Source organism: Empidonax traillii, unplaced genomic scaffold (genome assembly GCF_003031625.1).
Source record: "Empidonax traillii isolate 1590-97213 ecotype Southwest subspecies unplaced genomic scaffold, ASM303162v1 scaffold433:size1479616, whole genome shotgun sequence".
Classification (NCBI taxonomy): Eukaryota; Metazoa; Chordata; class Aves; order Passeriformes; family Tyrannidae; genus Empidonax; species Empidonax traillii.
The window spans coordinates 35,577-51,247 of NW_020955626.1; the positions used below are offsets into that span (position 1 = coordinate 35,577).

General features: G+C 40.6%; 1 protein-coding gene across 1 annotated transcript in view; it reads right to left on the reverse strand.

Moving 5' to 3' along the window:
* Positions 1 to 5,173: 5,173 nt before the first annotated feature.
* The window catches only part of MDFIC2 (MyoD family inhibitor domain containing 2), a 42,313-nt gene continuing 31,815 nt past the window's right edge, over positions 5,174 to 15,671 (reverse strand). The window contains exons 2-4 of the mRNA XM_027894537.1: positions 14,809 to 14,877; positions 9,700 to 9,921; positions 5,174 to 5,800 (exon numbers count right to left, since the gene is read on the reverse strand). Coding sequence (XP_027750338.1) covers positions 5,541 to 5,800; positions 9,700 to 9,921; positions 14,809 to 14,877 — 551 coding nt within the window. The 3' untranslated portion in view covers positions 5,174 to 5,540. The remainder of the gene's footprint in view (positions 5,801 to 9,699; positions 9,922 to 14,808; positions 14,878 to 15,671) is intronic.

The following is a 15,671-nucleotide window of genomic DNA, read 5'->3' on the forward strand; positions in this document are numbered from 1 at the left end:
AAGCTTTTTAGGAGGTGGAATTGTGGTTCTGTGGGCAGCTTTGCTGCTTCAGTAAAGAGTTTGTGATTACTGCATCAAGTGATACAGCGCATTGACTCTCTGAGGGGAAGAATGATGCAAATATACTGCAATAGACATGAAAAAAAGGGTGTTGTTCTAAATTATCTGCACATCTGTGACTTACCTAGAACAAGTACAATATAAAATTGAGGAGCTGACAGGACACTTCCACCAGGTTTTTAAATGCTATTAATATGTAAGGTGTATTACAGCATAAAACCAAAATTCTGCTTTTGTTTTGCTTCTTCTGTATGTTTTCTAAAATGGACATGTCAGTTTGGCTGTAAAGTCCTATCATATTTAGTTTTGATTTAAATCCTGTCTTTTCTCAGCTGTGCTCTTTAATGGAATCATTCATGCTCTTTATACAGTTGATCTAATAATATTTTCTTCACTGCTCTCTGGCATTATTTTTTACTTTGTAGAAATCATGGCAAAACTGGCAATATAAATTGAGTCTGCATTTTAGTGATATTGATGTTGATTTTCTTGGGTACTTGTATAAAGCAGGGTTTTTTCCTCTCTTTGTACCATGGTCATTTCAATATGCTGTGGCATGAGCATGTGAATGACTTTGATTTATAAGATTCTCTAATGAGACTTTTCCAATATTTGTTACTTAAACTTCTTTGCTCAGGAAGGCCATCAACAGAATGTCCATGAGATAACTTCATCTTTCTCTTTTCTTTTTATAAGCAAGATTGTCCAGTGACTTGTGAACTGGTCTGTTGGAAGTCCCTGTTCCATACAAGGGGAACAGTGTCTTACCACTGGAAAGCACTGGGAGATGGTAAGTCAGTGACCTGCAGCATTTTCTGATTTGTAGATTTCTCGGATTTCAAATGAGAATTCTTTTAGTGACAACATATTTTTTTCTGGATACACTTAGAGGACAAATTATGTACTGTAACAATGACCATCTCTGTTCCAGAACCTCCATGATGACTAATTAATCTGCGGGGAGGAGGTGTAAGTGTGAGCCTTAGAGTGAATTTTCTCCTTGTTTATACAGAGGATCTAAGATGCCAACTCCTACCTCAGGAGAGTGAAGCCCTTTACAGAGGCAGCAGATGCAGTTCAGCATTGCTCTTTATGTTGTGCTTCAACTCTGACCACAGAAGAGTGAGCTCTTGGGACAGCAAGTGCTCTGTTTACGCTCAGACCTTGGCATTTTTCCTAAGGGTACCAATTATAATGGTGTTTTTTGTGATATGGGCACACATCCATTATGAATTGGCTTGCACCCACCAACTCATTTTGCACAGGCCATGGAACATCCATCAGATGGCAATGATTCCCATTTGTGTGCAATGTTAAGGAAACCTAGATCATTACCAGCAGAATAATGAATCCCATAGAATTGTTCCATTGTGCAATTATATGAACTATGCTAAGAGAAAGTTCAGTTTCTCAATAATTCCCTCCTTTTTTTTTTTTTTTTTTTTTTTTTAAAGCCACAGGAATGATAGATTATTAATCATGATTAATACTCAGTTACAGTGAATTATAGTGGAGCAGTGCCTGGAAATCCCAGTCTGCTTGGTAAACTCATTTTCTTGCATAATAGAAAACTTACCTTGCATTTAAGAGAACCCAAATAGATGAAGATGAAAGCAATGGAACCACCCATTTCATGTAATTAAAAGAGAAATTTAATAGATACATACATTCTTAGTCCAACATTATTGAACTTTTTTTGATACTGTACAAGCATAGTAGGAGAAATACAATTGCAAACATATTGATTGTTCTTGTATTTTGCTTTCTTCCTGAGAACCAAAGTCTTCTAGAGCTCATCTGTAGCACTCAGCCTGAATCCCTAAGCAGCGCTGGAGTTAAGGCAGGGCTGTGCATTGTCTTGAAATTAGGAAGATGTTGGTTGTTCTAGCTGATGATTGCTTGAGAGAGTATGGATCATCAAAATGCTTTAGAAAGCAGAGGAAAGTTAAATGAGGTAATATATTATGCTCCATCCCTATATTTGGGGGTGTACACAGGATAATTTTTTTTCAGCCCCCCATTTAGCGTGCATGAAGAGTAAGGCACCAGAACGACACGAGACAAGGGCTCATGGTCAGTCAGAGAATTTAATTTCCTTAGGGAATAACTCATCTTTTATCTTTTGGAAGCTCCCTGAGGCCTTTCCCATATTTAGCAAACTTTAATTTCCCTAAAGTTTACATCCCAATCTGTATTATGTTCTGAGAACGCGGGGAAAGGAGGTGAAAAGACATGTTCTCCTCAAGGGTGAGATTCCTGGGTCATTTCCAAGAGGAGATCCTTAGAGAGCATCCCATGGGCCCCTCCTGTAGAAGGTAGGAACACAGCTCTTCATTATTATCTCTGTCTCTCTCTTCCCCCAGCCAATCTGTCGGCGCATTCCTGGTGCTGAGGAGGGAGAGGCGTCGTGTCGGAGCGATGTTCCCGTTTGCAAAACGGTAACTTCTATTTGTTGTTCTGAGGAGCTGGTTTCACACACTGACATCTCCTGGGAGCACAGCTGAGTCCAACATGTTCCCAACAGCCATCCACCCAAACGCCTCCTACTCAGGCGCCCAGACCTTCCTTCCCAGTAAACAGAGAATACAGAGACAGCCTTGAATTGTTCCAAAAGTTTCTGTTTCACTGGAATGTCTACCCATGTTCAAATCTGATAAATGGGTATTTTTCTGCCCTAGGAAGTCAGCTTAGTGTGGGAATAGGCTGACTTTTCAAAGAGGAAACCCAGGTTCTGGAATAATTAATGGAAAAGTCTGACTGACTTTCTCTGGTGTCAATACATAAATATGTTTCTATATGTCATGAAAACACAATGTTGCAATTAACGATTTTATGACAGAAAAGAAAGTCATCATAAGCTGCTGCTTCTGCTGCATTGTGTGAAATAACACGTTTTTCAAGGTTTCGTCATTCATACAGAAGGTCTCTCAAAATCTACTTCCTAAAGCAGGAAACTGAGGAATGTGCCATTGCGCATTTTAGGCAAGGAGATACTGCTGCATTATTTAAAATACCACCCTTCACCACAACAGCAGACCTCAATATATCCCACAGTGTGATTCCAGTCATATTGTTGGGACATCCTGTCTAGCCATGGCTATGGCCATGACCGCTGTAATTCTGTCTTTGACCTTACCCATGCCCTATAGCAGACATGACCTCAATATCCCAACCTATGGGTTGCAACATGATAAAAAAAGATCTTTGGAAGAATAATTCCTAGGAAAACAGTTGAAAAAAACTCCACATTTGTTCCAGTAGTCCTTAATTCAGCTCCACAGCTGAGTGGAGACCTCACTTGCTACGGGTAATGCCAGTGAGGTCAATGCGTGTTACCTCGCGGGCTCAAAACTGAAACAAGACATCCTGGCTTGCAGGACAAGCTCTCCGTCTCTTGGTCCTCACTGTCAACATTCTGGGATATGCCACCCTCTGGTTTCATCTCCTGGGCTCCTTCCAGCCATTGCACATGAAATCTCCCCTTGTTACCAGAGGTAACAAGAGCAAGGACTGCCAACGTGCATCTCTATTGACACTTCTCTAAGAAATGGTATGTGGACCAGATTTTCCTTTTTTCTGACCCTTAAGTGCCTTGGCTCGGTATTTTTATTCATACACACCCACATGCCACTTTGCCAGGGATAACCCCTGATAGAGGGTATAGAATGATCCAAGGCTCTGTGGCCTGATATCTTGCACTGAGAGTTTAGTTGTGAGGCTCAGTACTGGAAAATTTCAGATCAAAAATCTGTGGGAGAATGGAAACTGGACCATTAAAACTTGGCATTGCCCAGCCCAGGGTGGGTGTCCCAAACCAGTGCCTCCTGAATGACAGTGGGTAGTTCTTTGGGGTTTGGATCCAGACCCAGCCAGCAGGCTGGCACCGGTGTGGCAGTGAAGGACTAATGATCTTGTCCCTTCAAGTGGCTGCAACTCATGATGTGAGGTCACAAAATAAACAAAACTCTTCTGCTCCCCACCAGTGTCCTGGGAGGAGCACAGACACAAGGTGTGCTGGGCTGCTCCATGCATTGCTGAGGTTTGTTGTCCTCTGGTCACTAAGACACCTATACAAAGATTGTTAGTGATTCTAATTATTACTTTTTGGTGGTTTGAAGACAGAAATTTTCCAGAAGTAGAGGCAAAAAAAAGGTAATTCACAAGAATTTTTTTTTCCCATTAAATATTTGTCTATCAGGATTACTCTGGTTAATAAACAAGAGGCTTCAATGATTTCAGCCAAGCTCAGCATCCCAGCATCTTGCTCAGGATCTTGCTTTGGGATTCCCCAGGCACTTCTGCACTGGGATCAGTGGGGTTTTAGGGAGAAATTTTAGTGCCTGTACAAAGCAAACACTGTCTCTGGTGTTAGTCTATAAATATCTAATATGAGCAAGCAACTCTGTGTTTTCCTCTGTGCTTAATACCTGTGTTCTGCACCCTCAGGCAGCTGAATTTACGTGCTTTTGTTGTCATATGTGTAATGTGCAATATGTATTTCCTTTTTATTAATCAGACCTGCCATCAGGAAAGAGATAGAGGGAGTTTGAAAGCACAGCCAGGATAGATACTGTCATTTTGTAATCTTTTGTGCACAGGTGGAGATGCCTGTTTGCACTAAAATAGGTGACAATATTCTGCTGCTTGCAGAAATCTTACAAATGAAAATAAAGCAAAGGAGTTTACTGACTATCCACAGTGTAATTCTCCTCTGGAAGCGTGCAGTCAATTCCCATTTAGGCTAATTACACTTAAGGAGCCCTTTCCTATAACTAATGAACAATAGGCATAACCTGTTATTACATAACCATAGGCACACACATTAATACACTGTCGAATGGCACTACCCTGTGAAAATGCTTCCTCCACAAAACTCACCAGAGATTTTAGCAACATTTGCTGTAATTACCACTAGCATGGTTTCTAATTCATTTAATTTTCTGTTCTACCTAAACTGAGCATATAAGTGTGTTCTAAGAGATTGAATAAATAAATTTTTAATTATAAAATGACGCTATATCATAAATTATTTATAATAATCAACAATGTGTAGTACATGTTTAGGTATTAATCCATTAAGAAGATAAACTAATGTATATATCAGTCCTAAAATAATGTCCTAATTTGTCCTGTGTTTATGAATGGGGAAATCTGTGTTTAAAGGGATTATAGGTTTATAAAAGCCTTGGATTGACAGTGGATGTAGCATGTGGCATGCTTGGCACTTAGGAATTCTGTTGTCATCTATGGCAAAGGAGAAGACCCTTTTTTGTCCTTTATTGGTTTCAGCAGCTTGTGAATTCACAGAACCAGAACGGTACAGATATACAGACCTCCAAGGAGGGAGCAGCAAGATGCACACAGTCCTCACTGGTAAAATCTCTGGTTACTATTAATATCTTAAAAAAAAAAAAATCTCCTTTGTAATTTGCCAGTTCACTTTCAGGTAGCTTTGAGGAATTTTGTCAATTGTTTTCCTATTAGCGATAGCAGACTTCAGAAATTTCCATGGCAAGTTCCAGGCATTCTCCAGTCTCGTGGCAGGACTCAAAAAGGCTGCAATCAATGTCACAGTCACAGTTGCAGTCGTTGTTGCCGTGGTCTTCGTCAGAGGTCTGGTAATATCTATTGGATGGACAACAGGTATCTGTCAGCCAATGTTCACAGGTATCAGGCAGCATTATAAGAAAGTCCCAAAATTGGCAGAACAAGCAGGCCAGGATAAGAGTTGCACATTCATCTAAGAGAGAGGAAAAGCAGGGAGATATGAGAACAAGGACGTGCTGGATTACCCAGGTTTAGGCTTGAGTGGCTACACAGAGACGAGATGCAAAGGAGCACACAGGGTGGGCTAAAAATACATTGATGATAACTACTTCTATAAAGACAAATGAAAAGTTTCTTTTCTATGATATTTGTGTCTGGAAAAACAATATCTCTGTATAAATAATTTGAATGGAAATATTCTGTGGCAGTGAAGTTTGGAGGGATAAGCACTTTGAACCAAATTTATGGTTGGACTGGATGATCTTAAAGGTCATTTTCAACGTAAATTATTCCATGATTCTATACTCCTAAAGTGTTTGCATTGTAAGCTTCAGGCACTAGGGATGCTCTGAGCGGGGGTTTGCAGCCTTGCAGGGTTTGGAAATGCTGCTGGTTTGAGATGCCACATGTTCTGCCTGACCAGCTGTCCTGGTTTCAGCTGGGATGGAGTTAATTTTAGCTGGTACAGTGCTGTGCTTTGGATTTAGGATGAGAATAATGTTGATATAGCACACTGATATTTTAGTTGTTGCTAAGCAGAGTTTATACCAAGTCAAGGAGTTTTCACCTTCTCGTACCCAGGCAGCAAGGAGGCTGGAGAGGCACAAGAAGCTGGAAGGGGACACAGCTGGGACAGCTGAGCCCAGCTGGCCAGAGGGATGTTCCAGTCCAAATGGCATCATGCTCAGTACATAAATTAGGGAGAAACGGACCAGGAGTTGCTGCTCAGGAACTGGTTGGACATTGGTCAGCGAGTGGTGAGCAAGTACAATGTGTATCACTTGCTTTGCATATTCTAATTATTTTATCATGATTGTTATTATTTGTCGTCTTCCTTTTCTGTCCCATTAAACTGTATCATGAGTTCTCTCACTTGCACCCTCCTGATTGCCCCATTCTGCAGCAGGGCAGTGAATGAGAGGCTGCGTGGGGCTGAGTTGCAGCCTGGGATTAAACCATGACACCAGCACGTGTGACACTGGAGTTTGTTTTAATTTTCACAAGAATTTGCACTAAAAATGCTTAATGACTAGCCGAGGACAGGGAGGTAGAGCAGGTCTGGAGAAGAACGTTCACAGAGAGCACTGTGCTCGTCAAGTCTCAGCCCAGGGTCCTTCTACCTCCCCACCGAAATGAGGTTCTCACCATTTACAGTCACAAATGTTAATTTTTCAAAGGAGGAGAAATTTGGAAACTAGGTCATCTAGGTTGTGTGTCTGTAGGCGGTGAATATTCCTGAAAACTTGGTCACCACGAGTAAAAACTTCTCGTTATGTTTGTTCCCTTCAAAAGTCAACTAATTGACTCCCCACTGCTCAGCCTCCCCCAGCATCTGGGGAGGCTGCTCGAGTGCAGCAGGTGTGACAATCCGACTGTGTGAATCCACTTGGAGCACAAAGACCCAGACCTTTCCTTTTTTTTTTTTTTTTTTTTTCCCCCCCCTCCTTCTTGTTTTTGGAAGGGAAAAATGCCTTCAACAACATGAATGTCTTTTCATTGGTTCTTTCGGGAAAGCATATGGTTATAACCACATTTCTTGCCCTAGGATGACTAACTGTGAACTCATTCAACTGCTTTGGTTCTGTTGTGGCATTTTCTATCTCACGTAACATTAAGTTCACTGCCAGGAAGTTTCCGGAATTATGCTCCTCTTTTTTTTTTTTCTTTCTTTTTTTTTTTTAAAAAAAAAAGCTTTCTTGCTGAAAAACAAAATCTAAAAAAATCCAGCTTCTTTATTTAAAAAAATAAGCAGTTAAGGCAGGTAGCAAGAATAAATAGCATATGATTGAACTTCTTTCTAAGTGTCATATCATCACCAATGTTATCAATTTTAATACTTATTTAAATATGTCAAGATCTATTTATGTTCAGACAAGCACAACTAACTTCTAAGTCAGTTCTGTCGAATAAGAATGACTAGATTTCGGTGATACTTAGTAAATTCATGCTTATATTTTTTTTCTAACTAAATGAACTGAAATAATTATAAAATTGAAACATTTAATAAGATGACACTGCTGCATTTAATTGTATGAAATTTACACTGTAGAAAATGTAATCATTTTATTCAGCAGTCCTTGGTGTAATTAAGACTATTCTTTTTAGATCTTTATGTTTATGAAATTTCCTTCCTATACATAGATGTGAGAGACAGAATTCAAAATTATGTATTAATTAAGTATTTTTCAATTTTTTTTCCCTCTCCAAAGATCTGTTTTCTAATAACAGGTTTTTTTCCCTTGAATGTGTTAACCATAATGGTGCTTATGTAATCTGGAGAGAATAGATATAATTCTTGGGGCTTCATCCAGGAAAGAGAGCACACAAAAAGCACAAAATTTTAATAATAAAGTAATGTTTCAGCACAGACTCTGTGATGTGCAGTAAAGATGCTTTTAAATTCCCATCAGAGCACACACCATGAACTGTGATAATGGATGTAACACATTTCGAAAAATCTGCATGTGTGAGGCTTTTTGGTCCTGTTTTAAGTGGGGTAATGTATATAAATAATAGATATTAGCAATTAAACATCCATTCCTATGCATTCATTTATATATTTGAAAATAAATTAGCCACAAAATGCATAAAAGAAGATGCAATCTCCTGTTTTCCCCTCTGTTTTCCCTGCTGTTTGCCAAACAGTGTTACTGCGTTTATCTCAGTGAGAACAATGACCTCAGCTCTCATTCTCTACATTAGTAGATTAATTAGCACAAAAGAAGAATTTCTAATAATTTTTCTAGCATGCCTCATCTCTAAATTTTCCTGCTCTTGTTTGGTGGCATCTGCTTATAGGGATGATTCTCCGAACAACCATGGTCCAGTGCTCACTTAAGCCACACTGGCCACGTTTAGTGAGACTTATGTGGGTCTGCTCCTCTCTGAGTGCACAGAACAAAATAACCATCAATTTCCTCATCTATTTCTCTGCTTTCAGGGGTTCTCCATGCACCAGAAAACAGGATTTGGCCTCACGTATGTAGAATAAGCAGTAAGTTGTCAGAGTAGAGTGAGCTGAGTATGCAGTGACAGCCACAAATCTGGCTTCCTTTGGTTTCCTTGGCTTCCATCCAGCCCTTAACATTATTAATTGAGCACAGATTGGGGGTTTTTTTTGTTGTTAATTTCCTTCACTTTTAGCTTTCTTAAGGAGTATGAAATCTGTTATTTGCATCACATGGTACACACCTGTGTGCCAGTAATGGTTGAGATAGTCAGCAAACTCAGAAAATAGGGAGTGTCTGGACTAGAGAACAAGTCCTCTAAATAAAATAAATACTTCAGATCCTTCACTGAAATTAAGTACATTCTAATAGATGTATCAGATACATCCCTTTTATACAGGATCAGTGATAAAATAGAGATGTTACTGGTTCCTGGATAGCATGGCACTTAATTGTGCTATATTTAGACATTCTTATTTGGGAACTGTTAAATGATGTACACAATAGATCCCAGCTCCACTGGATGTAACACACTAATCCATTATTGCAAAAGGCACACATAAGAAACTTCTAAAACACTTCACAGAGCCTTTTTTCACATCCACTGGAATAATCAGGAATAGCATTTATTTGATCCTGACTCTGGTACCTCTGTGCAAACACTCATTACTGAAGTACAAATGCTCTGTGGCACAATAAGCCCTACGCTCCTCTTGCATGACTTTAATATCACTGCCAATTTAAGATCATCTTCTAGAGAATCTCATCTACCACACAAATGTCTGCAGGGCAACTTAACATTGCTTTTGGCGATGTTCTTGAACCTCCTGTTCAACATGTAATTTCGAGTTGGATACACAGAGTTCTTTTGCAATGGGCATTATTTAGAAACCAGCTCCAATGTGATCTGTGTTATAAAACGTACCGTCACTGTCCCTCTGATGTACTGATGCGTCATCTTCAATGTAAGTGAATTCTCTGCATTTCTCCAGGGAAGCAATGGATGATCTGCTCGCATCTGACAATTTCTTCTCATTTTTGGTGCCCTTTGATGAAGCGTCTGTGATGCTGAATTCTGCGACAGAACTCATAACAATACCTTTCATAGGCTTTTCATCTGTGTGTTTTTCATTTGTAAGCTGGTTGTCTGGTGGGTTTAGGGGAAAAAAAAAGAAAAAGACTGTGATATCAAGACAGAGATCTGAAAGAATAACATATGCAGAATTTCCAAACCTACAGTTGTTTACTTTCAAGGCCTAACCCTTCTTACCTAATGATTTCAGTCTCTTTACAGAGGTTCATTCATAGTATAGGTATTTGTGAACTTGCCTTCTAAGGTTTTGTCTTAAACCCAGTGGACTTAAAGGCTAAGTAATAATTTACTTCCACTGGGTGGGATCAGGTTTTGAGAGAGAACAGAACTATTGCTTCAGTTAATATCTATTTTGAGTATGTTATCCTAGCTTCAACTTGTGATATAAAAGAAGGTAAAACAATTAACTTGTTATTTTTCAACAGCAACTCTATTTTTTCCCTAAATTTACAGCCAACAATGTACACGTAGGGGGTACCTTGATGCAGATGTGCCAGCTCACCATGGTTCATAATCTTGTAGCAAAGAAAGCCAGATGGTCTCTGTTTAACATCCAGATTCCTTATTTCATAACTTCATCCCCACTTGTGTTGTTGGCCTGGAAGTCAGCGAGGAGATGGGATACTTCACATGCTGTCAGCGTGCCAGAGAGGCAGCTCAAAAACCAGAGGGAGAGCTTAATTTTAAGCCCCAACTAGGGGAAAGGTTAAGAAGAGTTCTGAGTTCAATTTATTCTTGAAGAACTTCTCAGGCACAGATAAACATGGGTTGATATATAGTTTCACTCACTCTCTGAAGTGATCAAGAGGCCAAGAAACACAGTCATTCTCTCTGTGGCGGGGATGATAAAACCTCATCAGTTCTTATCTACAGCTGATTAACTCCTGCACCTCACATCAAGCACAGCCTCACTTTTTATCTTACTTAAATCTTGTGATATGCTTGCTCTTGAGCTACATACAGAAAATCAATCTTTACAAACAACTCAGTTTTGCAAATACTGCTTTCTGAGAGGAAAGACAGCAAGTGCTCTAAAGTGGTTAATTTGCACTTGGCTGCAAAGGACCCAGAAAAGAGACCCTGCATATCTCTTGTTTTTCAGGTACCTTTGACCTCTGATATATATCAAAGAAAAGCCAAGGAAAGGCTGGCAGAGAGTGAAACCTTGATGAGACTACAGTTGTTCCATCCTTGCAGCCAAGCGGAGGAAATGTGGGTGGAATGGATGAATTACAAGGTAAGTGAAAAACCACTGGGTCCACAAGGTTTGAAGTGGGGACAAGCAAGGATTTGAGGTCTAAGTACTGTCTGGAGCAAGTCCTGTGAAGGCCACTGAAGATGTGAAGGGTCTGGAAGAGCTTCTGTACGAGCAAAGGCTGAGAGAGCTGGGCTTTGTTGCCCTGAATGAGAGAAGGCAAAGAACGATGCAGGATGCTGTGTTCTACTTCACAGCCAGAGTAATGGAGAAGCAATTAGGATTGCACAGGAAACAAATTCCTCATCGTGGGAGGTCCCCAGGGCAGTCCCCAGCAAGGGTAGGGAAGTATGTAGAGCTGGACATGGACCCCAGCAACCTGTTCTTACTGCAGCTAACACTGGTTTGTGGAACAAGGAGACGAGCTGACTTCTTGGAGTCCCTTCTGAGCTCATTCTTCTGTGATTTCTATAATTCTATTTATATATAGAATGACTGAGCAATTCATCTAAATTTATGCTCATTGTCTCATTGTAAATTTTGTGCCATTTTAGGTCATTTTTACATGGTGAAATATGTAGAAAGGTAAAGGTTAGTAGAGTAGGACCTTGGGAGAGGATATGCAGAAATACCAAACTATCATCTTAATTTTAATTTTATATTTAAATCACTGCTTTAAAATTGTATGTTGGCAGATGTATTGGCTTGATTTTGAACTTGCAATAATGACAAAGTCTACTATGAATGAAATGTGGAATTTCCCTGTCCTGGAGAGTTTACAGATTGGCCTCAGGCAGGGATAGAATGATGAGATGGAGAGAAGTAGAAGAAAAGAGACAGTAAGAGAGCAGTGGCACAGAGAGGAGTCTCAGAAACCTGTAACTGTCAGGTTTTGTGAGCATTATGATGAAGGAAAGCCACAGGCAAGACTTGGGAAGGGCAGGAGAGGTGGTGGCTCCACTGGGTGTGACCCAGCAGTGCAAAGCACAGCAGTTCTCCCCTGCAAGTTGTACTCTTAGTCATAGGAAACCAGCATGCCGGGCTGTGCATATCTGGCTTTGCCCATCTGTGATGATTTGTTGATGGTTTTCCCACCAGAATAAGTAAATATAGCTCTCCTTTTTCCCTCTCTGGCTTCTTGGCCAGCCTCTCCAATCCAAAATGTGAAAACTCATGCATTTGGATGTACTTAAATGTGGAGTAATCACTGTTTTACAGTGTTTATAAATCAATGACATACCACAAGTTTTCCTGCACTTTCATTCAATAACAAACTATTTCCAGGAAAAGTTGTGCTAATTGAAGCAGCAGAGCTCTAGAGGAAGCAATGTCCCATTTTGCATTGGGTTTATTGGATAATAATTGATTTGTTAGTCCTAAAAACACATGCCCTACCTGTTATTCAGGTGCCAATCTTACATATGGATCCTGTTTGTCCAGACTGAGAGCTGAGCCACTGAGCACACACGGATCAGATCCAGAAGCTTAGGCAAGAAGAACTATAATTTTCCACTTTCATAATTGGCCCCAAAATCCAAACTAGATATGTTTTACTTCATAATATATCTATTGACTTCCCCAGTTCTACAACAATACAATGGCCCATGGAATGCATTTAAGCATTCAACAAGCGAGACTGAAAAAAAAATCAGACAGAGGTAATCAGTAAATGCCAGACTAACATTTACTGTATCCACTGACTTCTACTATTCATACTTTGAGTCAGTTTTTATTCTTGAAGTGCTGTTGAAGAGAAATCAAAACCAGAAATAGAAAGGCATAGACATAACCTGAATTTTTCAATACAGCACCGTCAAACAAAAGGATAACAAAAGCTGTCACTCAAGGACTCTTCTGTTTGTTAAAGCATACTACATCTTGGAAAATACAGTACATTTTAGTGTCAGACTCTTAGTTTGAAAAGCTCCCTTTCAGTAATGTTATACTTGTCTTGTACAGCTAGATCAAGTCTTCATGCAATCACCGTAACAAGCAACTTGCTATGACAAGTGAGATCCTTGCTTCCAGAAAACACTGGGGGAGAGGCTAAAGCAGTGTACAATTATAGGTCTCCATTTCATTTGTGTGCAATTACCTTCAGTTCAGCTGTGGGTCCATCTACATTATGTCTTTTATCAATTTAATGTTTGCACAAAGTGTCTGAAGAAATAAAGATTATGCTAGACCAGCATAAAAAAAAAAAAAAAAAAAGGTGGTTAGCACTTTTTTTTTTTCTATTATAGTTTGTTGCTGAATGGAACAGTAGTAGGTTGGGAGCTTGGAACAAATAAGTGCAGACAAATAAACTTTAAAAATATATACAACTGATGTTATTTTAATATCTGATTACTGTTGAGAATATAAAAAAATTAAATTAAAATAAAAGATAGGCAGAGGGTCAAGCTTTGCTACTTCCTTTGTGAGCTTGTGTTCAGCTTCAGCTGTCTGCAAATTTCTGTGTTTTTAACATGTAGAAATCGTCAACTGAAGTGAATTTAAAAAGAAAAATTAATGCATCACGATGAAGAAATCTCAGACTATTCAGTGTTAGACTGTTAGGCAGAGGCATCTAAAGGTACACCCCCACAATGTGCCATTTTTAAATAGTATCATGAAGTAGCAACTTTCTTCCTCATATGGGGAAGCTGGGACTTGCCTTGGCTGTTGCAGCAGAAGACTGGGATTGTTCACCCCTGTTTGTATTGAAGATATAGTCTCAATACTCACCAGTGTCTAAATTCTGAAAGCACAAAGTAAATCACTTATTTTCCACTGAAGCCAGTCCCAGATCCCTTTGGTTATCAGGGAGGAGCAGTGATACCAAGACTGGCTTTTGCAGTAGGTCCCCTGACTTCTATTTCTCTTCATTGGCTTTAGACACAAACCAGTGTCTTGCAGTCCTGGAGAACAGGAGGCTGGGGTTTCCTGGCATGCTTTTGAAATTTGTTTTTCTATAGAGGTATATATAAAGAGTCTAAGTGTGGTTTTGATAAGGGACAGGGGGAATAAGGAGTGCTCTGTTCTGCTGGACAGGGACTGTAGCAATGCGTCTAATCCAAATAGCTCTTGGAGCAACTGGTTAGGGGGAGATGAAAGAGAAGGAGAATTGATCTATCACCATTGTGGGGCTCCTCCACATCTTACAAGCAAAGGACAAGGGAGTCTGTGGCAGTGGCTGCCAGTGGCATTTGTTCCCAATCCATCCTGGCAGTAGCCCTTTTGCCTCCCACCCCTGTGGCAAGGAGTCCCAAGGGTTAATTCTAAACTGTGTGGAAAACTCCAGCAGTTTAGGACGTGTCAATTTTTAATTTCACCATGAGGTATTTTGGTGTATCAGTGCGGCAAAAGAACCAAAGGAATTCCTGGTTACTCCCCCTGCCATTTGTTATCCCATGGACTGCTGTCACTGCCTGTCTGTTTAATATACCACATGGTCACCACTGGAAGAGCTGTGTGCCATGTCCATTTAGCCCCGAGAGGAAGCAGGCAGAGCTACATCAGACCTGATGGATAATAACTTGTAAGTATAATGGCTTGATCTGAACTCAGCTGGTTTGAAAAGACTCATAGTAAGATGAAACCTAAACCTCAGGTTTCAATGGGCATGTTTAAAGAAAAAGAAAGAGTAAAAAGAGAAACAAGATGTATTTTCTTGCTAGTTTAAAGGACATAATTGTCTTCCAGCAGCAATGGGAGGGAATGCCAGGGGTATCTCTGCACAACATGATATGGGGCCAGCAGCTTACCTGGATGGTCCTCGCTGCTCGGCATCACCCCAGGGAGTGCCAGGAGAGGCAGGGAGCTGGTACGGTTGTCTTGGTGGGAGAAAAAAAAACAAGATTGTAGAGGGATAGATGTAATTAAATGTGTGTTTTGGCACAGCTATCAACCTCAGCCACTTAGCAACAGTCATTGACTTTGGGAGGTGGTGCTTTGAAGTCAGACAGAAGCAAGTGTGCTTCCTTGCAGGGGCAGATCACATGGGACGGTGCGCTGTTTGTGTCACCCTCTGTGTCATTTCTGGAAAGGAAGCCAAATTAAAACAAATTGCCAAGAGAGAAAGTTTCATTTGGGAAGAGATGAAGAGGATCACCAGCAAATACAACAGTTCAGGTAGGAATAGAAAATTTGAGCACTGGGAGGTATGCAATGAAATGTGGGGAATCATCCACACCCAGACACCAGAGAAGCCTTAGATGAGATTCCAAAACCACCAGCAAATGAGGAGAGAGGAAATTCCAGTCCATGCTCCAACCTCCATGGCTTAGCAGTCTTGGTGGACAAGATACCCAAGGTCCCTGTGGTGGCAAGCCCAGGTCCCCATGTGGGTGCCGAGCTCCTCCCACCTTGGCTGCTCTTGCCACACCACGCACTCCATGCCCAGGGCCTGGAGGCTTAAACCTTCTCTCCTTCTCTCTCCAAGTGTCAGGGAGGCAAAGCAGGAGGGGGTGTGGAACCATCCCTACTGTGAGTGCAGCAGATGGAGCAAACTCCATGGGAACTGCTCTCATCCACGTGGGAGAGGCCAGAGGGAGAGCGGGCGCCACAGCCGGCCAGCAGAGAGCTGCTCCAGACCAATATATCACGGGTGCTTTCATAGTTTCGTGCC